This window comes from Dasypus novemcinctus, chromosome 1 (assembly GCF_030445035.2).
Source record: "Dasypus novemcinctus isolate mDasNov1 chromosome 1, mDasNov1.1.hap2, whole genome shotgun sequence".
Lineage (NCBI taxonomy): Eukaryota > Metazoa > Chordata > Mammalia > Cingulata > Dasypodidae > Dasypus > Dasypus novemcinctus.
Genome location: NC_080673.1, coordinates 182,116,060 through 182,141,456, shown reverse-complemented (window position 1 = coordinate 182,141,456; position 25,397 = coordinate 182,116,060). Strand labels below are relative to the sequence as shown.

At 38.8% G+C, this 25,397-nt stretch overlaps 1 protein-coding gene across 3 annotated transcripts in view; it reads left to right on the top strand.

The window, feature by feature from the left end:
• Positions 1-7,023: 7,023 nt before the first annotated feature.
• TBC1D19 (TBC1 domain family member 19) overlaps positions 7,024-25,397 on the top strand; it is a 154,565-nt gene continuing 136,191 nt past the window's right edge. For all 3 annotated transcript variants that reach the window (XM_058300110.2, XM_004452239.5, XM_071217148.1), the window contains exon 1: positions 7,024-7,267. In XM_058300110.2, coding sequence (XP_058156093.1) covers positions 7,169-7,267 — 99 coding nt within the window. In that variant the 5' untranslated portion in view covers positions 7,024-7,168. The remainder of the gene's footprint in view (positions 7,268-25,397) is intronic.

Here is a 25,397-nt window from a genome sequence, read left to right as displayed (position 1 = left end):
ATTGAGGCTAAAACGCCAGATCTTCTCTTCCCAGATTCCCTTGTAGCTAAAGATGGTCATGTGACACTGATTCAGGCAATAAAATGTGTGGGAAGTCTTCTTGGGAAAGTATTCTTTCCTCAAATGGGGAGGGAGGCCCCTTAATTTTGCCCCCTTCCTCCTTCCTTGTGGTAGGAGGATGTGATATTGGGAAATGCAGAGGCAAATCTTGTGACAGAGGCAATAAGCTGGTGGGTGAAAGCCAACAGGCTAAGGATGGCAGAATGGAAAAGAAGAAAAGAGTTTGGATATAAAGGGACATTGAACCAAATTTGGGACTCTCTTCCAGAATTATTGGTGATTAAAAACTATCATAAGACTTAAACCACTGTTAGTTGGATTTTCTCTTGTGAGACTGGATTTTACATGGAGCCAATACAGTCCCTAAGGTTACTCATGGAACTAGTAGACGAGTCCTCACCAATCTCAAATGATGGCCTTAGAGGTAAACTTTCATGCACAATTGTCTGGGCTTAGACACATGAGCTATGGGGAAGGAGCACAGTGTGGTCTGACTCAGCCTGGACTAGAAATGAGGTCTGACCCATACTGTAAAGAGAGGTTGCAAGCAGAATTGGAAGGGGCTTTTTTTAAGAGGGTTTTGCGGGACTTGGGGTTTAAACAATGCTGCTTTGGGGTCTGTGTGACAAAGCAATCCCAGAGATGGGGAGAGAGCACTCTTCCTATTGCTGTGCAGAATAGAGTGTGCCTCTGTGGGGTTTTGCAGCTCTGGGAGCACCAAGAAGCGGCACCCTAGATAGTGAACACACCATTTTCACAGCAGCCACAGTTGACAAGACTGTGGAGAAGGGGGACATTCTCACTTCCAATGACTTTAGGGCACAGACATCAACAAGGAGGCAGAGCAGGAGATCATGAGAAGTCTTTTTCCTGGGCACACACATACAACTTCTTGAGGACTCTCAGAATTAATGGAAAGAGACTTTGAAGATGGCCCCAAGGTCCTGTGCCAACATATGGGGGCTACCTATCCAGTGACAGGTAATTGATATCCCTATGAACTCATTTGTTCCAAAGACAGTGAGGTCTGTGACATTTACAAAACATACGTCACAGATAACAATTCTTACTTATTCTAAGGCAGGGGTTCTTAACCTTTTTTGTTCCATGGACTCCTTTGCCAGTCAGGTGAAAACTATGGACCCCTTCTCAGAATATAGTGACCGATAGTTTTATGACCCTCAACACCAATATGTCTTTAAATTAAATTTTAGGATTATTTAAAATTACATTTTACAACTTTCCAATAACTTCAATACTTGATAACACAGTTCAACGTTTGTTCAAATGGTAATTTTTGGCAGACTTTGGAAATTTAAGTTTTCCCACAGCGTCGTAAAACCATTTCCACCATCCTCAATAAGCTTTTGTCAGGCAATTATCCACTGTACTCAGAACACGCTACATCAAAATAAATCATATCAACCACACTCTACCGTGTGTTTGTTTATCTATCTATTTATTTATTTAACTTCCCCTTTCCTCTCCCCCTCCCCCTCCCCTGCTGTTTTTGCTGTCTGTATCCATTCACTGTGTGATCTTCTGTTTTCTCTCTCTCTCTCTTTTTTTTTTTGGTCTTCTCATTTTTTCTCCTCTAGGATTCACTGGAATTCAATCCTGGGGACTTCTGATGTGGAGCGAGGTTCCTTGTTAGCTGCACCACTTTAGTTCCTGGTTCCTGCTGCGCTTCACCTTGACTCTTCTCTTCCTCTCTCTTTTGTTGTGTCATCATCTTGCTATGTGACTCACTTGGGTGGGCACTGGCTTACCATGTAGGCATTGGCTTGTGGTGCAGGCACGCTTTCTCTTCTTTTTCACCAGGAAGCCCCAGGGATCAAACTCTGGTCCTCCCATATGGTAGGCAGAAGCCTTATCACTTCAGCCACATCAGCTTGCCTATACTGTGTATTATTTAATACATACATCACACCTGCACCAACATATCCCACAAGAATAATAGTTTTTTTTTTCAAATTTTTTGAATTTTCAATTCAATCTCCTGGATCCCCTGAAATCTTTCCATGGACCTCTGTTTAAGTACCCCTATTCTAAGTGAATTCCTGGCAATGTACAGTTCAATGTATTCTTCAAATAAAGCATGGTAAAATCATTGCCTCTTCTAAAACAACTGCTGAAAATACTTTAACTTGTCATTTAATTAAAAATAAAATTAATGTACTTACAAGTTAAAAATACTTTAATTTGTATTGCAGATTTATGCAAACCATGCTCATGTGAACACAGTGAGAACACGCTCTTATCCATCCCTGAAGTGTACCTCATTTTTGTGTTAGGCTGTCAAGGTGTTTCTCATGTGGTCCACATCTTTGTTCATAGAAGGCCAGTAGTCAGTGGTTTACAAACGCATCTTCCCCTGCAAAGAACCCAATAGACCATTATAGATAAAATTGATCAAAGTACAGTAGATCTGAGAAAGATTGCACCCAGAACCCTAAACATTGAGTCCCCAGCTTCCCATCCTGTAGACCCTGAGTGTCTCTGTCTTGAATTTGAGGGAATTTTGATAAAGCAAATAATATATATTATTTTGATAATATATATTATTTTGTCTCTGTATAGTTTTCAAAAAATTTTTTTTAAAAAGATACATAGATCACAAAAAATGTTACATTAAAATATATGAGAGGCTCCCATCTACCTCACACCCAACCCCTTCACTTCTCTCACATCACTAACCTCTTTCATCATTGTGGCACATTCATTGCATTTGGTGAATACATTTTGGGGCACTGCTGCACTGCATGGATTATAATTTACATTGTACTTTACACTCTCCCCCCATCCATTCGGTGGGTTATGGCAGGATATATAATGTCCAGCTTCTGTCCCTGCAATATCACTTAGGACAACTCCAAGGCCTGAAAATGCCCCCACATCACATCTCTTCTCTCTCCCTGTCCTCAGCAACTACTGTGGCCACTGTTTCTACATCAATGACACAATTTCTTCCATTGCTAGAGTCACAATAGTTCTATAGTAGAATACCAGTAAGTCCACTCTAATCCATATTTTACTCCTCCAATAAAATGGTGATGTCCCTGGAATGGTGATGTCCATTCCACCTCTAAATTGAAAGGGGTCTTAGATCCCACATGGATGATGGATGCGATTCTCCGGCTTGCAGTTGTAGGCACTCTCGGTTCCCTGGTGTGGTGACTGACCATCTTCACCTCCCTGTTAGCTGACCTGGGTAAGTCCGACAAACCAGAGAGTAGGTGTCACAACTCTGCTGATGCTCAGGTCCCAGCTGGCACATGGACAGTCCAGAGATTCAAGTCTCCTGAGTATACACCAACCCCAGCGCCAACCAGAGGTTCGAAGCTGAGATGGCAGCCAGCTTCTGCTCCTGCTCTGACCTGAACTGTTTACAGACTTGGAAGGCTCCACTCAGAAGGCTCCATTTGGGCTCCTCCTTTTGGAGTAATGGGAAAACTCACTACTCACCACCATATGGGCAGAGGCCTGGTCTGGCTTTGACCTGCCCTCCTTTGCTGAAGCCTTGGGGAGTAGTCAATCTCAAGAGCAGGGTACAGCCGACACACCTTCCTTTCAAAATTTCCCCAGCAGTGACTCCAGTGCCAATTTGTATGTGTGTGTAATTTTTACTTCAAACTCTGTAGCAGGACCTTGGCCACGCCCATTCCTTCCCCACTGAGAGGAGCTTCAGGAAGAGAGGGTTTGTGTCCAGGAGCAGAAGAGAGCAACAGGATGTTCTGTGCTGGGGTTCCTCTCCACCTCCACCCACAGTAGCTGGGTCAGCACCGTCTGCAGCCTGGGATGAAGGCCACGGCAGCCACTTCCAGTGAGGGCCCCGGCCTGAAGCTGCTGGCCCTGAAGTTTTAGCTCTAGGTCCCACAGCTGGAGGCGTCTGGTGCCTGGAGGCCCATATTGAGCTCTCTGTCCACCCCTGGGCAACTGTTTGCACGATTTGGGGACATAAATCCAAGTTGAAGTAAAAAAAAATGTTTGTATGGTTTTAACCACTGAGTGGCTCAGATAAGATTGTGTTTCTCTTGCTATTCACCCATTAGGTTGGGTCATGGTTCACTCTAAAGTGTCAGAAATAGAGTATTTTTCCAATCCCCACTCACCCTGGGGAGAGTAAAGACTTTCAAGGCAAAGCTCCTCCATTGTGGGGTGGAGATGAACTCTGCACCTTCAATTTATTATGGGACAATGCCTTCAAAGTAATACATTTCCAGGAAGCACAGGCAGGAGTTTGAAGGAGTCTGTCTATCATTATGGCTCTTTGTATATTGGCCTTATCATTCCTTTGGGATTAATTCCTTGAGAGAAGGGACCATTTCTTACTCCTCTTTGTATTCTCTGCCATTCCTGGCACAGAGCAAGTGTTCCAAAAAGTTTTGCTAAATTGAATTGGGAAAAGGGAGCAGAGGGCAATCTAGAATTGAATTGGTCTCCAGTGCACCTACTTCTATGCATGTAAGAAACAATTTTCTAAAAATTAGGATTAAAATTTTTTGCTTGGGTATACTTTTAAAATCAAATGGAAACTTCTTAGTTCCTGCTTTCAGACTACCAATTGTTCTCTCATTTAAAAAGTTTTTTTCAGCTTCTGTATGTCTGAAGAATTGTGCTGGGCACTTCTATGTCATTGCAACATTTATTTAGTTTCCATTCCCTTGTCAATAAAACTGGGCATTATTTTTATTTAATTATTTCAATTTTAATAGGTGTGTAGTCTTATTTGCTCCTTACACTAACCCCTCAGGTGAGTATTTTACCCTCTTGTTATAGATAAAAAGTTGATGCTCTGAGCTCATGCAATCCCAAGAGCAAATAGTATGAATAGAACTTGTATTTATTCTGACTCTGTGCACAGTGATTTTTTTTTTCTTCTGTACCATACCTTCATCTTCTTTCTCCTCAATTGATGACCTTTCTCAACCTAAGTATCCTTATCTCTTTAGAAATTGCTGCATCCCTTACAATTTCAAAAGAACTGTCTGCACAGTTTCCTTTTCTATTTTTTGTTCAAAGTAAGGTTTGTGGTGGAGATTCATGAGCAGGTAAGGGGTTAGGAAGGTGGAAGGATTGTGAAGAATTGAGGAGATCTACTCATCTGCATTGTAGGAGAATGTTTTGTAGGATTCACTTGTTTTGTAGAGTGTCTGTCATTCTTTGCCTTTTAGTGCTTTGTTTTTTCCTGTCTACCCCTTTCCAAAGTTAGTTTAATAAATAAACTTTACCAAATGGGCTATTTGGGATCTGTATTTACTATCAAAATATTCCATAAGGGGAAGCGGCTGTGGCTCAATCAGTTGGGCTCCCGCCTATCATATGGGAGGCCCTAGGTTCACATCCTGGGGCCTCCTTGTGAAGGCAGGCTTGCCCGCATGCTGCAGAGAGCTGCCCAGTCCCCCAAGCGCCGCAGAGTGCCACCCGGCAGACGCCGGGAACTGCCACCTGGCCTGCAAGCCCTGCAGAGAGCCAACTCAGCAAGGTGGCACAACAAAAAAGGGAGACAAGCAAAAGGAAAAAAAACCACAGTAGAGCACGCAGCAAATGGACACAGACACAAAAAGCAGACAGCAAGCAAGCATAAGGGAAGAGGGGAAATAAAATGAATAAATACAGACACAGAAGAACGCACAGCGAATGGACACGGAGAGTAGACAGTGCACAAAAAGCCACAAGGGGGGGGGGGGGATAAAAAAATATTCCATAAAGTGTTGTTACACATGTCAGGATGTACTGCAGAGATGCCAGGGGTCTGGTCCCTTTGGATTCCTTTATTTTTATCTGCTCTAGCCCTTTCCTATTCAGAAATGTAGTCTTTGGACCACTGGCATCACAATTACCTGGGAGTTTGTCAGAAATAGACTATCAGGTCTCACAAGAGACCTACTGAATCAGAATTTGCATTTGATTTAACAAGATCCCACATGATTCCTATACACATTAAAGTTTAATGTAGTCAGTCTAGGGTAGGTTTTGCAGTAATACTGGTCTGTTTTCTTGAAACCCTGCCTTTGCTGTGTGTAAAACATATGCACATCACATTTGAAATTAATTCTTCATTATTTTGATGAAGTTATTCTAATGTGTGTGTTATTCCTTATGCCTCTTTCTAGCTGCTTTTGGCCTTTGAGAATGTCATACAATAAGTTAAATCAGCTACTTCTAGTTCACCTACAAATCTTTGATATATTTCTTTATATCAAGGATATATATTCTTAAAACAAGGCAAGAACCACGTTTTATTTACCTCTGTGCCCACACAGGTCTTTGTGCATACATGTTCAGTAAATTGAAGTCTAAATGAATCATGAATAAATGAGTGAATGAATGATTAAATGGAAGAAAAGGAATGTACACTGTGAATTCCTTACAGACTGGGATAATGTCTTATTCTTTCTTGAATTGCCTATGCTTTGCAAAAAACCTACCTATAAGTGTTCTTTGCTTAAGTTCTATCTGTTGGACTAAGAGTGATTGTGTATTTACAGGGAATACAAGAAACAAGGGGAAATAAAGTGTTATGTACAGTGCTAGGCATCTCTGCAATTATTAATTCAGCTAATCATCACAATATACTGTGAACTGGGTATTATTTTACAGAGGCAGAAAGTGAATTATAAAATTTAAGCATCTTGCCCAGTTATGTCAGAGCCTGAAGGTGAAACCAGATAATTCTTGGGTGCAATTTGCTGTATCATTGTGTACAACCCTGTTTCTGCAGATTGAGAGGAAAAAGGAATGATCCTTCACAGTGCAACACAAAACTCTCTGGGTTCTCTTCGTGCATCAGAGGTGCTGTGGCTTCGGAGGAAAGAGCTTCTCTGCTCACCTCTCAACCACAGACTAAGCTGGAACAATGGAATAAAACGCTGCCACCGCAGGTCGTTTTCGGCCAGCGGAACTGAGGTGTCCTGGCCTCCAGGAGCAGGGAGGATCTGAGAGCGAAGGACACACAGCCCGGCGGTTGCTTGGTAACGCCCGCCAGAGGAGTCCTAGCGTAATAAGGGCCGGGACAAGTGTCACCCGCCCGGAGTGCGACCCGGTAGCCCCATCTCTACGCCCTGGTGGCTTGTTCCCGCGGTTTGGCGGGCTTAGGGTAGGGGAAATGTTGCAGGAGGACTCCGATTTGTCTCTCATTATTGCCCAGATAGTCCAAAAGCTCAAAGGCTCCAATTTGTACGCTCAGCTGGAGAGGCAGGCCTGGGTAAGTGAGGCCGAGTGGGAAGGGAAGGAGACGGGCGGGGCCGTGATGTTACCGCGTCCCCTTCTGTATCCCCAGAACCTGAGCCGGGATCTGTCTCTGGTCTCTCCTGAGCCGCTGCGGTGCACGGAACCCCCCACCCCCTCCTCCGCTTTAGAGGTGCAAGCTCCACTTGTTCAACCTCGGGCGTGGGGTAACTAGAATTTTAAAAGGAAGGAGGGGATGGGCGGGCGCATCACGCCTTTCTTGAGGCTAGAGAAACGCTTGAAACTACTCGTTCTTTTATCTATTCCTGTACTTGTTTGAAGGGTGTGTTTTTGTTTTTTTTTTAAGCTGCTGGACTTGGTGAAGGTAGTTTGGAACCACGCCTCCCTTCATCTTTTTCGTCCAGTGGGTGGGTGTGGGCGCACAGGGTTCCTTTTGCTTCCATGTCCATCATCTTCTTGCACCGTACTCTCTCTCCAATGATTCCCCTGCTGTTCGTCCACTCAGGATTTATTGAATGCTTTCTAATTTGGTAGGCACTACGGATGCATAGAATAATTGGGAGTTCTTTACCTTTTTTTGTGTCATATAAATAGAATCATACAGTATGTAGACTTTGGTGCCTGGTTTCTGTTACAAGCTCAAGAAATTTAACATTGATGTAAATCTTACATTCTATATTCCATTTTTTTAAGTCTCAAGAATGTACACTTAACTGCCTTTATCTCTTTATCCTTTTCTTTAATTGTAGAAATGTATATTCAACATAAATCTTCCCATACCAACTTCTTCTATGTGTACCGTTCAGTGGAATTAATCACATTCAGGATGTTGCTGTACCCTCACCACCAACTATTACTGGAAGGAACTTTCTTTTCAACCCAAACAGAACTCCTCATTGCTTCTTCCACCACCACTGTTAACCTGTTCTACTTCTGTCTCTATGAGTTGAGTTTGCATATTCTCTGACATTTTCTTTGTGGTCACTCTGGGGCTTAAATTTCATATTGTAAATGTATAACAGTCTTACTTGTTTTGATACCAACTTAACTCCAACAGCATCCATAAACTGTGATCCGATATCCCTCCATTCCCTCACCATTATGTAGTTCTTATCACAAGTTGCATATTTATACATTGAGTCCAAAGCCATTAATTTAGCATTACTTTTTATGCCTTTGCCTTTTAGATTCTGTGGGAAATAAAAAGTGGAGTTACAAAGAAAAAAATATAATAGTACTGGCAATTATATTTACCCACATCATTATCTTTACTGCAGACCTTTATGTTTTCATGTGGCTTCAGTCAGTTATCTACTGTCCTTCCCTTTCAACCTGTGGAACTCCCTTTATCATCTTTTGTAGGCCTGGTATAGGGATAATGAACTCAGGTTTGTTTATCTGGGAATGTCTTAATCCCTCCTGCATTTTTGAAGAGTCAATTTTGCTGGATATGGAATTCTTTGTTGGCAAGTTTTTGCTTAGAGCATTTAAAATATGTCTTCCCATTGCTTTTTTGTCACCATGGTTTCCAGTGAGAAATCAGCACTTAATCTTATTGAGGTTCCTTTGCATGTGAAACGTTGCTTCTCTTTTGTCGCTTCCAGAATTCTCTCTTTATCTCTGGCTTTTGACTGTTTGATTATAACATGGTGCAGTGTGGGTCTTCTTGGATTTATCTTGTTTGGAGTTTTTTAGTATCTTGGATGTGCATATTCATATCTTTTGTTAAATTTGGGAAGTTTTCAGTCATTATTTCTTTGAATATTCTCCCTGCCCCTTTCTCTGGGGTCACCCACAATGCATATGTTGGTATGCGTGATGGTGTCCCACAGGTTTCTCAGGCTCTCTTCCCTTTTCTTCATTCTTTCCTTTTTCTGATCCTCAGATTGGATGATATCAGTTGTCTTATCTTCAAGGTTATTGATTCTTCGGCCAACTTGAATCTGCTGTTGAACCTCTCTTGGGGAATTTTAAATTTCTGTTACATTGGTCTTCAGCTCTGTTTGGTTCCTTTTCATAATTTTCATCTCTGTATTGATATTCTCTTTGTGCTCATTTATCATTTTCCTGATTTCCTTAAGTTCTTTAGCCATGTTTTCCGTTAGGTCTTTGAGCATTTTTAAGACCATTTTTAAAGTCTTTGGAATAACCTGGATCTGATCCTCCTCACCGATGGTTTCTAATATTTTAATATTCTTTGCCTGGTATAGCAGTTTGATATTGTTTATGAATTCCAAAAAGAAATATAGATTATGTTTGTAAACTGGTTGGTTCTTCTGGCATAACCTTTTGATTATACTAGATTCAGCTGAGACGTCTGATTAAATTATGTTAAGATTAGGGCTCTAATCTAACAATGTCATTAGAGTGCGACCCAGCCCCCTTGGAGATGCTCACGTGGAAGTAGACACACAGGAGAAGAACACAGAGGAATAGAGACAGCTCCATAGACTCAGCAGAGGCCCTGGAAGAGAGCCAAGCCTGATAGCCTACAGCTGAGATTAGAAGAAGCTGGGACCACAGCTTTCAGAGGAAGAGAAAGGCTGAACCGTTACAGAGACTGGCAACAATCTTGCTCCAACTTGTGGTAACAGTCTTTGGTGAGGAAAGTAACCTGCTCATTATGGCCTTGTAACTGTAAGCTTCTACCCCAAATAAACACCCTTTATAAATGCCAACAGATTTCTGGTATTTTACATCAGCATCCTTTAGCTGACTAATACACCTGAGCCATCACTTCCTGTTTCTACATATGTTTTATAATCTTTTGTTGAAACCTGGACATTTTAATAATTTAAAGTGTCATTTCTAGGGTTTAGACTCTGAGACACCTCTTCTTAGGCTTGTATCCAGCTAATATTATTAAAAGCTTTCCTTGAATGCCAGGAGCTAACATACATACATACATACACACATATGTATATAACATACATACGTAAATAAAAGAAGGTAAAAAAGAAAACACATTTCCCAGTCTCTGCAGATTGGTCTGTGTGAGTGCTCTCCTTCACAGCTTATTCATGCAAACAGTTTAGAGAATATCTCCAGGCCAAAGAGTCTGGGCCTCCCTGGTCCTTTTTGGGCATGCATCTTGTCTTGGGCATGTACATTTGGCCCTAGAAATTCCCTTGTTTATATGGATACTAATGTCACCTCTTCCTTAGGAACAGTTTCCTCATAGTCCTGGCACTGCTGTTTGTCCTATACCCAGCAATCCCTTGCTCCAGGTAGCATGACTTGATTGCTCTCCTACACATTCTGTAGAAGAATTCTACAAGCTGTTTGGCAAGTTCTGGGACAGTGAGACCCATAAGCCATCACCAGACAGACTGGTCCACACATACATACTTCCCGAATGTGCGCGGGGGTTACTCTATTCCCTCTAGTACTGGGACCAGGGATCTGTACTGGGAGTATGGGCCAGCTCTGTGCCATGCCAGTGAAGGATTGGGGAGGGACCTCCCAAGGTGCCATGAGAGCATATCGCCTTTAAGTAGCCGTTTTCTTGATTTGGCACTTGACCTGTTACTACAGTCCTTTAATTGTTTTCTGGAGCTTTAAGAAAGTTGTTTCTGACAGTTCTTGTTGATTGTTCAAACATTCTGTGGGGAGACAGATCCCTGGAGCTTCTCACTCTGCCATTTTGATCAGGGGCAGTTCTGCAGTGTTCTTTTGTTTGATTGTACCAAGATTTGTTTCTCTGTTGGTTGATGGGCATTAAGGTTTTTTCTGGTTTTAGAGATTTTGAGTAAAGCTGATATAAACTTTCTCATAAAAGTCTTTATATGGATATTTGTTTATGTCTCATGGGTAAATGCTAAGTTGTATGGTAAGCATATATTTAATCTATAAAAAACTGCCAAATTGTTTTCCAAAGTGACTGTACCATTTTGCATTACCAATAGCAATTATGAGAGTTCCAGTTGCTTTGTCTCATCGATAGCTCTTGATATTGTCAACTTTTTATTTCTTCATTTTTATTATATACTTTTCTAGAAGAAGTGTAGGGATATCTCACTGGAACTTTTTTTTTTTTAAAGATTTATTTATTTATTTCTCTCCCCTTCCCCCCCCCGGTTGTCTGTTCTCTGTGTCTATTTGCTGCACCTTCTTCTTTGTCCACTTCTCTTGTTGTTAGCGGCACGGGAATCTGTGTTTCTTTTTGTTGCGTCATCTTGTGTCAGCTCTCTGTGTGTGTGGCGCCATTCCTGGGCAAACTGCACTTTCTTTCGCGCTCGGTGGCTCTCCTTACGGGGCGCACTCCTTGTGCGTGGGGCTCCCCTATGTGGGGACACCCCTGCGTGGCACAGCGCTCCTTGCGCGCATCAGCACTGCACGTGGGCCAGCTCCACACGGGTCAAGGAGGCCCAGGGTTTGAACCACCCATGTGGTAGACAGACGCCCTATCCACTGGGCCAAGTCCACTTCCCCTGGAACTTTAATTGCATTTCTCTAGCGACTAATGATGTTGAGCCTCTTTTCATGTGCGTCTATATTCTTTGGTGAAGTAATCTGTTCAAATCTTTTGCCCATTTTAGAATATTATGGTTTGTCTTGTTGAATTGTGGGGATTCTTTATATATAATACAAGTCCTTTATCAGATATATGTTTTACAACTGTTTTTTCTAGTCTGTGGTTTATTTTTTCATTTTCTTACCTGGATCTTTCAAACAGCAAAAGTTTTAAATTTTGCCTACATAAAGATCTATTTCTTCTTTTATGATTCACGCTTTTTTGTGTCCTCCCTAAGAATCTTTGCCTAATCCAAGGTCACAAAGAATTTCTCCTATGTGGTTTTCTAGAAGTTTTATAGTTTTAGCTTTTACATTTAGGTCTATGATCTATTTTGGGTTAATTTTTATATATGGTGTGAGGCAAGACTTTTTTTTTGCATATGGATGTCTTTATTTCCAGCACCTCTTTCTTTCTTTCTCTCTCTCTCTCTCTCTCTCTCTCTCTCTCTCTCTCTCTCCTCTCTCTCTTCTCTCTTCTCTTTCTTCTCCTTCTTCTCTTTCTTCCTTTCTTCTCGGGCCAGGGATTGAATCCAGGACCTTGTATGTGGAAAGCTCTTATGGTGCCCAATCATTGAGCCATATTGGCTCCCTTGAGTTTTTTGTTTTTTTTTTTTTCATTCATTTGCCTGTTGTTTCTTTGTTTTTGGAGGCACTAGAAACTGAACCCAGGACTTCCCATCTGGGAAGCAGGCATTCAACCGTTTAGGCCATATCCGCTCCCCTGCTTTGGGTTTAATTTACATTTTTTTCTAGTTCTTTAGTTGGAAATTTAGATGATTGATTTGAGAACTTTAATCTCCCCTAATATAACACTGCAAATATCTCTATATATACTGCTTTAGCTGGGTATCATGGGTACCATGAATTCTGATATATTCTATTGTCATTTTCATTCAGTTTAATTTCTTTTAAATTTCTACTGTGATTTTTCTCTTTGACCATGGGTATTAGAAATCTGTTTTTAAGTTTTCAACTTTGGGGCTATTTTACTGGTATTATTTCTAGTTTAATTTCATTATGGTCAAGAACATAATTTGTATGATTTCAGCTTTTTAAAATGTGCTGAAGTTTCTTTCATGGCCCAAAAAGTTCTATCTTGTTGAATATTTTATATGCACTTGAAAAGCATGTACATTCTGGTGGTGTTGGGTGAAGTCATTTATAAATATCAATTAAGGGAGCCAAGAGTGCCTACAGCTGCAAGCAGGAGAATTGCATCCATCATCCGTGTTGAATCTAAACCCCCTCTTGATGGACAGGGGGAATGGACATAGCCATCCCAGGTCCACAAGATGGAGGAATAGAGTTTGGATTAGAGTGGACTTACTGGTGTTCTAGTGGGGAACTATTATGATTAGTAAGGGAAGAAATTGTAGTAGTGATGTGGCGAGGGTGGCCACGGTGGCTGCTGATGGTCAGGAGAGGGAAGAAGAGATATGGTTTGGGGCATTTTCAGGATTTGGAGTTGTCCTAGGTGGTGCTGCAGGGATGGATGCTGGACATTGTGTGTCTTGTCGTGGCCCACTGGGTAGACTGGGGGAGAGTGTGGACTACAATGTGGACCACTGTCCATGGGCTTCAGCGGTTCTCCAGAATGTATTTGCTGGGTGCAATGGATATACCACAATGATGGAAGAGTTTGTTGATGTGGAAGGGTGGCATGGGTGGGATGGGGGGTATATAGGGACCTCATATTTTTTAATGTAAAATTTAAAAGAAAATAAAGAAGAAGAAAAAAATAAATAAAATTTATGCAAAAAAAAGTCAATTAAGTTCAGTAGATTGATAATTTTGTTCAAGTGTTCCTTGGTGAGTGTGAGGGCCATTCAAGACTCAAGTTAGGTTTGCATTTTGTTATTACCAACATTACCTTTAGTCTATCACAGTCTTCAGATTCCTCCAGTGATGGGCTGTTGTTAAAATTGGGCCTGGGATACAAGAGTGTTTTTCTTGGTATTTCTGATCCATCCTTAGTTTTCACAAGTCTCTGTTTGCCTGTGCCACAGAAGGAGATCTCTCTCCACACTCTTGTCGCTCCCTCAGCAATGGTTTGTTGTTTGTTACTCTGTCCTAGGCTCATGGTAGGTGCAGGGTATCTCTATTCTCCTGGGCCTGTCTTAACCCATATTGTTTTTCATTTGGGGTGGGTCTTAGCATTCCTTCTCTTCTTCCCTTTGACACCCAAACTCTGCCTTGCATCTGTGACAAATTCCTGCCCTTCTGTTAGCAGAAGCTTATCTCTGTTTTGTATTGGTCTAGGTGGATCTTGGGCCCAAAAGAGTTTTTTTTACCTTCCCATGAGGCAGAGGGTTTTTGATCTACCCCACTCCCAGAAGCAATGAAACATAGCCTGTGTCTTCAGAATGGGATGGTTTCTGAACCCTTCTCTACAGGTTGAGGGCCTTTGTCTCACATGTCAGAAGAGTCCGGACAAGGTAGCACAGTACTGTGCTTGTCCTGTAGTGGTAGCCTTAGCCTTCTTGTGCACTTGTGTTAAAAAAATGAGAGTTCTTTGTAGTTTCCTGCTTTCCTCCCAATCTTTTGTGTGGGTCTATGGAAAAGAGCATGCCAGCAAATATGAATTTCCCTTATGTTTTGGGCTCCCAAAACAGTTCTTCCAAACAGTTCTGCTAGCCCACACTTATTGTTTAACAGTTAAAATTTTAGCTGATTTCTTCATCTCCTCTTGTACGGTGGCTTCATTTTCTTCCTGTGCTCTGCCAAAGGTGAAATAGTTCAGAGTCCCATGTGTCCTTGGAGGAGCTTGTTACTCTTTGGGATTTAGTTCAGTTGGTTGTCTTACTACAATTTTTCGATGGGTTCAAAATTTGTAGATTATATCACTTTTTCTAATTTTTTGAGTGTGAGTGGCATTCTCTTGTGGCTTTCTACATCCTAAGTGACAGAAACTTCCAATAATAGGTGCTTAAGAGCTGCATCTATGTCCATAAGAAAGATTGGTCTGTAGTTTTCCTTTCTTATAATGTCTTAGTCAAGTTTTATATTAAGGTTATACTGGCCTCATAAAATGAGTAGAAAAATGTTCCCTCCTTTTCTATTTACTGCAAGAATGTTGTAAGATTGCATGATTTCTTTCTTTAATGTTTGGAAAAATTTTTGAATGAAGTCTATATTTGGAGTTTTCATTTTGGGAAGTTTTTTAAAAAATTAATAAGGCTTTATTTAAAAATTTTTTTTTAAAGATTTATTTTTTATTTATTTCTCTCCCCCCACCCCCCATTGTCTGCTCTCTATGCCCATTTGCTGTGTGTTTTTCTGTGACCACTTCTATCCTTAGCAGCAGCACCAGGAATCTGTGTTTCTTTTTGTTGCGTCATCTTTTTGGGTCAGCTCTCCGTGTGCGCGGCGCCATTCTTGGCCAGGCTGCACTGTCCTTCACACTGGGCAGCTCTCCTTACAGGGCGCACTCCTTGTGCATGGGGCTCCCCTACACGGGGACACCCCTATGCGGGGGACACCCCTGTGTGGCAGGGCACTCCTTGTGCGCATCAGCACTGCGCATGAGCCAGCTCCACATGGGTCAAGGAGGCCCTGGGTTTGAACCGAGGACTTCCCATGTGGTAGGTGGACACCCTATCCATTGGACCAAGCCTGCTTCCCTAAAAATATTTTTATTAGGGAAGTTGTGAGCTTACAATTCTGCATAACATGCAGAATTCCCATACATCACATTCCGCCAACCTTGAATTATTGTGGAACATTTGTTACAGATTATGAAAGAACATCATCAAAATATTGCTACTATGGTCTATAGCTTCCATTTGGTATCTTTTTTTCCATACACCTCCTATTATTAACCCCATGCATTAATACTCTACATTTGTTATAGTTCATGAGAGAATTAATACTCTCATGTTTGTCCTGTTAACTACAGTCCATCATCCACCACATGGTTCACTGTGTTATATAGTCCCATGCCTTGTACAATCCATCCAAAGTGTATACTCACTGGCTTTTAGTTTTATCATGGAGTTGTACAGTTGTCACCTCAATAAATTTTTGAATGTTTTTAAAGGGACTTTTTTAAAAGCAATTTTAGGTTTACAGAAAAATTGAGCAGAAAGCACAGATTTCCCATATACCAACTCCTCACAGTTACCCCTATTATTAACATCTTGCTTTACTGTGGTATATTTGTTACTATTGATGAACCAATACTGATACATTATTATTAAAGTCCATAGTTTACATAGTTTATTTTGTGTTGTACAATTCTATGGGCTTTGACAAATGTATCATGTCATGTAACCATCATGCCAGTATTATTCAGAATAGTTACCTTGCCCTAAAACATCCAAAGTTTACCTGAATCCCTGGCAACCACTGTTCTCTTTACTGTTTCCAGAGTTTTGCCTTTTGTCATATAGTTGGTGTCATACAAGATATGTAGCCTTTTCAGCCTGGCTTCTTTCCCTTAGCAATATGCATTCAAGGTTCTTTTATGTGGTTTGAGAGCTCTTTTCTTTTTATCACTGAATAATATTCCATTGTATGGTAGTACCACAGTTTATTAATTCATTCACCTATTGAAGGACATATTGGTTCCAAGTTTTAGCAATTACGAATAAAACTGCTGTAAATACTTGTGTGCCAGTTTTCTGCAGACACAGTTTTCAGTTCATTTTGGGTAAATGCCAAGGAGTGTAATTTCTGTACCATATGATAAAACTATGCTTAGCATTATAAGAAACTACCAAACTGTCTTCCAAAGTGTCTGAACCATTTTGCATTCCACCAGCAATTAGTGAGTTTGTTTCTGCATCTTCTTGTCAGCATTTAATGTTGTCAGTGTTTTCAATTTTAACCATTCTAATAGATATATAATAACCTCTCATTGTTTTAGTTAACTTGTAATTCCCTAATGACATAAGATGTTGAGTATTGTTTCATATGCTTATGTGCCATCTGTACGTCTTCTTTGATGAGGTGTCTATTCAGATCTTTTGCCCATTTTTCAATTGGATTATTTGTTTTCTTATTATTGAGTTTTAAGAATTCTTTGTATATTTTGTACTCAGGTCCTTTATCAGAAATATATTTTATAAATATTTTTTCCCAATTTGTGGCTTGTTTTTCATTCTCTTAACAGTGTCTTTCCTAGAGCAGAAGTTTTTAATTTCAATCAAGTCCATCTTATCCATTTTTTCTTTCGTGGATCCTGTTTTTGGTGTTGTATCTAAAAACTCATCACCAAACCCAGGGTCACCTAGATTTTCTCCTGTGTCACCTTCTAGAAGTTTTATAGTTTTGTCTTTTACATTTAAGTCTATGATTCATATTGACTTAAGTTTTGTGAAAGATATAAAGTCTTGGTCTAGATTTTTTTTTACATGAGGTTGTACAGTTGTTCCAGCACCATTTCTTGAAAAGACCTTCCTTTCTAGTTTGAATTGCCTTTGTTCCTTTGTCAACAGTCAGTTGACTATATTTGTGTGTGTTTATTTCTGGGCTCTCTATTCAGTTCCGTTTATCTATTTGTCTACCCTTTTGCAAACATTGCACTGTCTGAAGTCAGCTTGTGTTAGTCCTCCAACTTTGTTCTTCAATATGGTGTTGACAAGATTTTTAATAAATGATTCAATTTTTAGAAAACAATTTATTTGTTTATTTTCTCCTGTTCCCTTCCTCCTGCCCTGCTGTTTTTGCTGTTCGAGTTGTCTTTTCTTCTTATTTTCTTTCCTCTAGGATTCACGAAGATTCGACCCTGGAGACCTCTGATGGGGAGAGAAGTTCCCTGTCAATTGTGCCACCTCAGTTCCTGGTTTTTGCTGCACTTCACCTTGACCCTCCCCTTGTCTCTCTTTTGATGCATCATCATCTTGCTGTGTGACTCATTTGCATGGGGCACTGGCTCACCACGCGGGCACTCATGTGGGCACTGCTTACCATGCGGGCACTCGTAGAGGCACTTGTATAGGCACTGGCTTGCTGTGTGGGCACGCTTCCTCCTCTTCTTTTTCACCAGGAGGCCCCAGGGATCAAACTCAGGTCCTCCCATATGGTAGGTGGAAGCTCTATCACTTGAGTCACATCCGCTTCCCAGCTGATTCAATTTTAATGGATATCGCAGTATTCATATTTTTATTTTTTCTCTTGTCAATAGTTTTTTAAGGGTTTTGCTCATTTAAATTTTACAAATCATTGGTCTAAAGTTGTTTATAATAAACTTTTGTTGTCTTTTTAATGTTTGAAAAACCCATTGCCATTTTTTATAATGGTAATTTGTGCTTGCATAAGTGTGTATGGTGTGTGTGTATGTCTTTTTGAACAGTTTTTGTTGGGGTTTATCAATTTTTTTTTTTTTTAAGATTTATTTTATTTATTTCTCTCCCCTTCCCCCCCCCCAGTTGTCTGTTCTCTGTGTCCATTTGCTGCATGTTCTTTTTGTCTGCTTCTGTTGTTGTCAGCGGCACGGGAATCTGTGTTTCTTTTTGTTGTGTCGTCTTGTTGTGTCAGCTCTCCGTGTGTGCGGTGCCATTCTTAGGCAGATTGCACTTTCTGTCGCGCTGGGTGACTCTCCTTATGGGGCACACTCCTTGCGTGTGAGGCTCCCCTACACAGGGGATACTCCTGCGTGGCACAGCACTTCTTGCGTGCATCAGCACTGCACGTGGGCCAGCTCCACATGGGTCAAGGAGGCCCAGAGTTTGAACTGCAGACCTCCCATGTGGTAGACGGACGCCCTATCCACGGGGTCAAGTCCGCTTCCCTCTATGTACTTTTATATCCCACAAGGTGTAACTATTATTTTCTAGCATCAATATAGTCAATATTTATTGCTGCTTAATAACATTTTTATCCTTTTTTGTTCCTCATCATTCCCTCCTGCATTTCCATATTTCCATTTTGGATTAATTTCCTTCTACCATAAGAACTGTTGTTAGTATTTCTCTTAGTGCAGGATTTTTGGTGATAAATTCCTTATTTTTTATTTGTCTGATGATTTTTTATTTCAGGTAAATTTTGTATGTGTGTGCATAGATTTCTAGATTGACAGTAATTTTCTTTCTGCATGATAAGACATTATTCCATCATCTTCTGGCATCTTTGGTTTTTGTTGAGAAGCCAGCCATCAATCTTTGTTGCTCACTGAATGTAGGTCTCAACTGCATTTTGGCTGCTTCTAACATTTTCTTTATGTCTCTGGTTTTCAGCAGTCTTACTAAGATGTACCTTGGTATGTTATTGTTGTTTTTGTTTTATTATTATTTAATTCACTCTATTTTGGATTTGTGGGGCTTCTTAAATATTAGGTTGATAATTTTCAACAGTTTTGGAAAATTCTTGACCATTATCTTTTCCGATATTTATTCTGCTACATTTCTCTCTCTCCTTTCTTTCTTAGACTCCAGTTTACATATATATGTGTCTATATATATATATGTCCTTTTCACTGAGTTCCATTTATTTCTATTTCCCATTATGTCTTCTCTGTGCTTCAGTTTGAATATTTTCTTTTGACTGTCTTCCATTTTACTAATCCTGTTTATCCGGCTTCTCTTCTGCTAAATCCATCTACTGAGTGCTTATTTACATAGTGTATTTTTTAGTTCTAAGATTTCCAAATGGTTCTTTTTCTTATTGATTCCACTTCTCATATAAAATTCTGTATTTTTCTTGAATCTTGCCCATTTTTTCCTCTGTTTTCTTAAACATGTAACTCATATATTTTAAAGTCCTTGTCAGTTGACACTGATATCTGGATCTCCTGTACATCTCTTTCTATTGTGTTATTTCTCTTAGCTTTTGTTTATGTGAATTTGTCTGTTGGTATACCTAGTAAATTTTTTTCAAATGGCAGGCACTATGTCTGAAAAATTATAGGGCATCCAGAGACTATCTTCCTTTATAGCAAGTTCCTTATCCCCTCTACTTGATTCAATCAGGAAATGTGCTTTGTTGAGGCTGAGTTTTAGCTTCTTAGTCTCAATCTTCTTCAGGTTCTTCTCTGGCTGTTCAGGGTTTTAACTAAGAATTTGATGTATTCTGTAGGTCCTTTCCCCTTTGGATCCCTTTTGGATCCCATTTGCCTTGTTAGGCTGCTGAAAAACTTTTTCCACAAGTTTTCTGCTTATATTTTTAGCCTCACACCCTACAGAGGTCCAGTATACAGAAAATCTTCTAAAGATAAAAACTTGCTATGTGATTAAGACCTTCAAAGTCTCCGCAAGGCTCTACTTATTTCTGTTTCCACTCTCAGTAGCCTTCTGCCAGGCATTGTACTGGTTTTTGTTCTGATTCTCAGACTTCTGTCCATTCTCAGAATAGGCTAATGATCTCAGGGGGGAAAAGTGGCCGCAGAAACCAGCCCATCTGTCAAGATTTTTCTTTTTCTCAATTTTCATTTCCTCTAGTTCTTGTTCCCTCAGCAATTCTTTTCTGCCTTCAAATAGATTATTTTTGTATTTTATTTGGCTTTTCTATTGTTCTAGGCAGGGATGGTGATCAGCTGCCAGCTACACCTTGGAAATATAAGTTCCATTTTGGGATGACTGAACAAGATAGTATGCTTAGTACATAGTAAGTGCTCAGTAAATGGAAGCCTGGGTGTTCCTTAAAAAACTAAATGAGATGTAATAATTCCTTTGTCTAACACTCCTCTAGCCCCACCAATTCTTCTCATTGCCCTTAGAATAATGTCCAAAATCCTTGATTAGAGATACAGAGTTTCCATGACCTCTCAGCTTAGGCTAGGTACCCCTTTTATACAATCTATGGTTTCTTTTTGTAATATTCATCACACCTCTACTTACTCAATGTCTGCCTTCTCAACTAAAGTGTAATACGATTCATAAGGCAGGGAGAAACATTGTTTTGTTCTTGGCTGTATTCTAGACCTAATAGAATGGCAGTAATCAACATTTATTTATTAAATGGAGTAAATCCCCATTCTTGTTTTTCAGTGTTCATTCTAACAATATATGTTGAGTACCTACTATGGGTCAGCTACTTTACTAGGTGATACAAAGATTACTAAAACCCTCTTTGCCCTTCAGGAATTCAAAGTCTTTAAATGTTTCTATTTATTCAAACTTTACCAGTTTGCTAGAAATCTTAAGTTTCCAGAAAATAAACAATAATGACAAAACTTTTATTTTCAAAGCTTTTTCTATTTCAGAATTGTAAATATGAGATCAGAGACCTATATATAATGTAACCTCATTTGGTGATTACTGACTTGAAGAAATATTTTAGTTCCTCCCTGTTTTGGACTCCGCTTATATTAATTAAATATGATCATTTTTTTTCAATTATTCAACAATATTCGTTACTTATTATGTGTCAGGCACAATTCTAGGTCCAGTGGATATAACAGTGAATGGGATAAAGTTCTCGTCCTCATGGAGAGATGACAGTATTACACATAAATAAATACAGGTTCACAAAATTCCTTATCCAAAACCTAGGATCATATATGTTTTGGAATTCAGATTTTTTTTCAGAAGTTAGAAAGGTATTTCATGCATATTCTATATATTTTTTTAACATCACAATCAGGGTCTTGCAGCACCTTTGAATTATACTCAGTATTTCTACAGTAAAATACATGCATTTCCATACTAATGTGATAAATAAGAACCATAAATTGTCTCATGTCACTTCACGACAGGGCACCAATTAAGTTATGAGAAAACTTTTGATTTTCTAAGCTTCTATTTAAGAATTTTAAATAAAGGATTATGGATAATAGAACATTAGGCAGTTAATTACTTTGAGATAATAAAAAGCAGGATAAGGGGATGGTTACATAGGTGACTCAAAAGCATTTATTTACAAAAGGACAAATACTGTATGATTGTGCTGTTATGAACTAAATATACTGTGTAACCTCATGGAGTTAATAATTAGAATATAGGTCACCCGAAAATAGGAGGGTAGAGAGTGGAAAGCTGAGGGTTAATCTGTGTAGAAACAGTAAAAAGTGTGTTTGTAAATCTTTTGAAATGAATAGAAATGGTGAAAGCATATCATGGTGTTTGTAACTAGCAGTGCTATTGTATGGATATGACAGTGGTTGAAAGGGAAAATCTGAGGTTGTGTATATTACTAGAAGAAAAGCTAAAGACCATAGCATGAGACTCTAAAAAATAGTAAAACCTCATGTAAAACACGAATATCGGTGATATTGCATAAATAAAATTGTTTTTACAAAATATAAATATAAATATACTAGAGAGAAGGACACAGAACAGCAGCTGTGCGTGGCAGGCGAAGCATAGAGAAATTGAGAGGTGATGACTTTTGTTTGTTTTTTGTTTATTATTATTGGAATAATGAAATTGCTCTAAGAAAGAAGTGATGAATGTACAAATATGTGATAACACCAAATACTACTGATTGTAAAAAAAATATTGTGTTTGGCTGTTCTTAGGGAAAATAAAAGATCTATAATATTATAGATTCATACTTAAAATAGATTTATAAATCTTTTCAAAGAAGCATTCTTGGGCTTGAAAATATATGTGATACTAATTTTACTTTAGCTCATATCCATAAGCACAAACATTTAGTAGAAATCAGATAACTCTTAAGAGGCAACTATACAATTAGCTTAGACAATACATTTTTGTGAACAATGGTTGTTTATTTGTTACAAACCTTTTTAAAATTTAATAAAGAGGGCATTTTCCTGTCACCAGCACCTTCTGTACTGTCTCTGTTTTGTCTGAGTATACTCACAGATTTCCAATGCATTGTTAATTGGCAATTAAGTTCCAGTGCAACTTAATTAGAAAAATAAAATCATGTAGAATATTCCAAAGCCAAATATAATTGATTTTTAGAAATTTTTTATTCATCACTAGTTTGTCTCTTTTAGCATACATAATTAAGCATTGGTTATATTTTATCTTTTATATATTGAAAGTTTATTTAAGAGAGCAGTAATATGCCATTTTATGTTCTCTAGAAAGGGGTGATGTCTGTTTTTTTCTGAGTGTTTTAGTTACTCTGTTGTGAAGCAACCTGCATCTTAAAATTGAGTTTGCTCACTCAGCCATCCTCTAGACATCCTCTAGGGTTGATGACCTAATTCCATATTTGATGTCTAGCACCAGATCAACATTGTTATTTTGTGTTATCATGCATTATTTGTTTTTAAAATGGATGTTGCATAAACCCCAAATGTTATTTCCATTCCATTAACTGTTTAATAAATCTTGTTGTTTAGATATTTATTATAAGTAATAGAATTGTGAAAGGAAGGAATCTGAAAGGATAGGCTTTGGAGAGAGAAGGAATAATATATAATTGATAGGTTGGTGTTATCCATCTAGAGCACAGGAGCATCTCAGTGCTAGTGTCTCTTGCTAAAAAAACTTATGAAATTGTGTCTTAAATATTGTTTTTTTTTTTGTATTCATCACTATTAGCAACATGTACTGTGTAGAGAATTTAGAGATCACAGAAAAGAGAGAAGAAACAGACATTTATTATTTAGTTTAGGGAAATGAAAATCAAATAGATACATTTTCTGTAAGGCATGAGTAGGTAGAATATACATCATTATTGAAAGACCTGTGCAATGACTAGAGCTTACTATCTTCTTTCTTTCTTTCTTTTTTTTTTTTCGTCTCTCTAGGGTGGGACTTGGCACATACTAGGGGAAGATCCAGATTGGATTTCTCTAATTGATATATGAATTAATAATTCATGGGCTCTGAGTTTGTTTATTGTAAAACAGGGAGTGGTATCATCCTTTCCCATATTCTGCTTTGGCTACTGTTGTGTCCTTTAATCTTGGAAAGTGAGACTGTAAAGAAATGACTGATGGGGTACAGGACTTAAAAATAAGAAAGTCCTTGTCTCCATAGACTGTGTATTTGAGGGATGAAATAAATATTAAAATGTGTTTGCTTTGTGTAAGTACATGTATCTCCTCATGTTTTATTTCAGTTCTGAATTGCTTAGAGAAGATCATATAAGATTCTTGACTAAAGTTGCTAAATGTAAACTGAAGACTGTTTCAAGCACAAAGTATATTATGAAAGGAGGCTGAGGTAAAGATGTGTTTTAAGGGGGATAAGACAGCAAGTGCTGGCAGTAAAGCAGGTCAGCTTGGGGATTTCAGCAAAAGAAAGCCAGTGAGGCATCCATCTACAGGTGAGAGAAACCAAAGCAAGACTGGAATTATACAACACAAAAACTGACAAGGCATAGTCAGTTTGTACAGAACCCAAACTTCCAATCTGAAACTAAAATTTATTCCTGGCTACAATGCATGTCCACTGAACTACTGGGATTAAAAAAACAAGACTGGTCTGTAGTTTTAGAAAAAACAAAAATATTAGGAAGAAATGGGGATACCCATTTCAACATTTTTTATTGAGCTGCTCTACTGTGGTGGTGATGGGCTCTTGAGAAACATATGATAAAGTAAAAAGTAATTAAGATAATGATCTGGAAGTTTGGGGATTGATGTGGGAAAGGGCAGTTTATCCCCTTTTTATAGAACTTCTCTCTTTGAGTTTTGTTTATATCCCTCAACACACTGAATTTCTCAAGAATGAGAGAGGACTGTCTTTTCTTTTTATACCCAGCTACTGTCATATGCCTGGAGAAGCCCACACCTGCATTGGGGGATGCCTAATCTGTTATTTTCTCCGTTTCTATTCTCTTCTCTGATTTTCTCAATAAACTACTCATGTAACTAAAAAATAAAAATTAAAAAATATGTCTATGAACTACCTACTATGCAATACCTATTGTGCTGGATCTTGGAATCTCAGGCTCACTTGTCCTCAAGAAACCTGTAGTCTAGTTCAGTGGCTCTTAAAGTATGGTCTGTTGACTACTGGTGGTCCCTAATATCCCTTCAGATAAAACTAATTTATAGTGATACTAAGACTTTCATTATTTTGCCTTATTCACTGGGGGAAATTTGCACTGATGGTACAGAAGCCATGGTGATGGGTTTAACTGCTAATGTCTTAGCTCAAATCAAGAAAGTGATATGAGACTGTACTAGTGGTCATGGTACTTTTTACCAATCCACATTCACAGTGGAAAAAAATTGCCAGTTTCACTTGAGTGTCTTGATGAAACAGTAAATAATAATTTACTTTATTAAATTTAATTCCTTGTATACACATCTTTTAATATTTTTTTGACAAAATGGGAAGTATATATAAGGTACTTCTGGTGCATATTGAAATAAAATTACTTTCTAGAGGAAAAATATTTGTGTGGTTATTTGTGTTAAAAGCTGAACTAACTGCTTTTTCTTCTTTTTAAAAAATGAAACACTGTTCTTACTTGAAAGAGTGACTAACAAACAAACTATTGTTATTCAGACTTGGATATTTGGCAGATATTTTCTTAAAAAAATGAACAAAGTAGGCTTATCACTTCAAGGTAACCATTATCAATTACAGCAATAAACTTCAAAGTGTGGGAAAAGTTGTGTCTGCTACTGTGAACTTTATTACTTCCCAATACTTAAAAGATTTTTCTGATGATATTGTTGGTAATATTAATGAATGTGACTCTTTGATATTGTTTAATGAAATGTGTCAACTGCATAACTTAGTGAATCAGTGTATTAAAAACTACCAAGGCATGATGTTACAAAATCGTTATTGGTAAAAGATATTTTCAAGATGCAAGGCAGA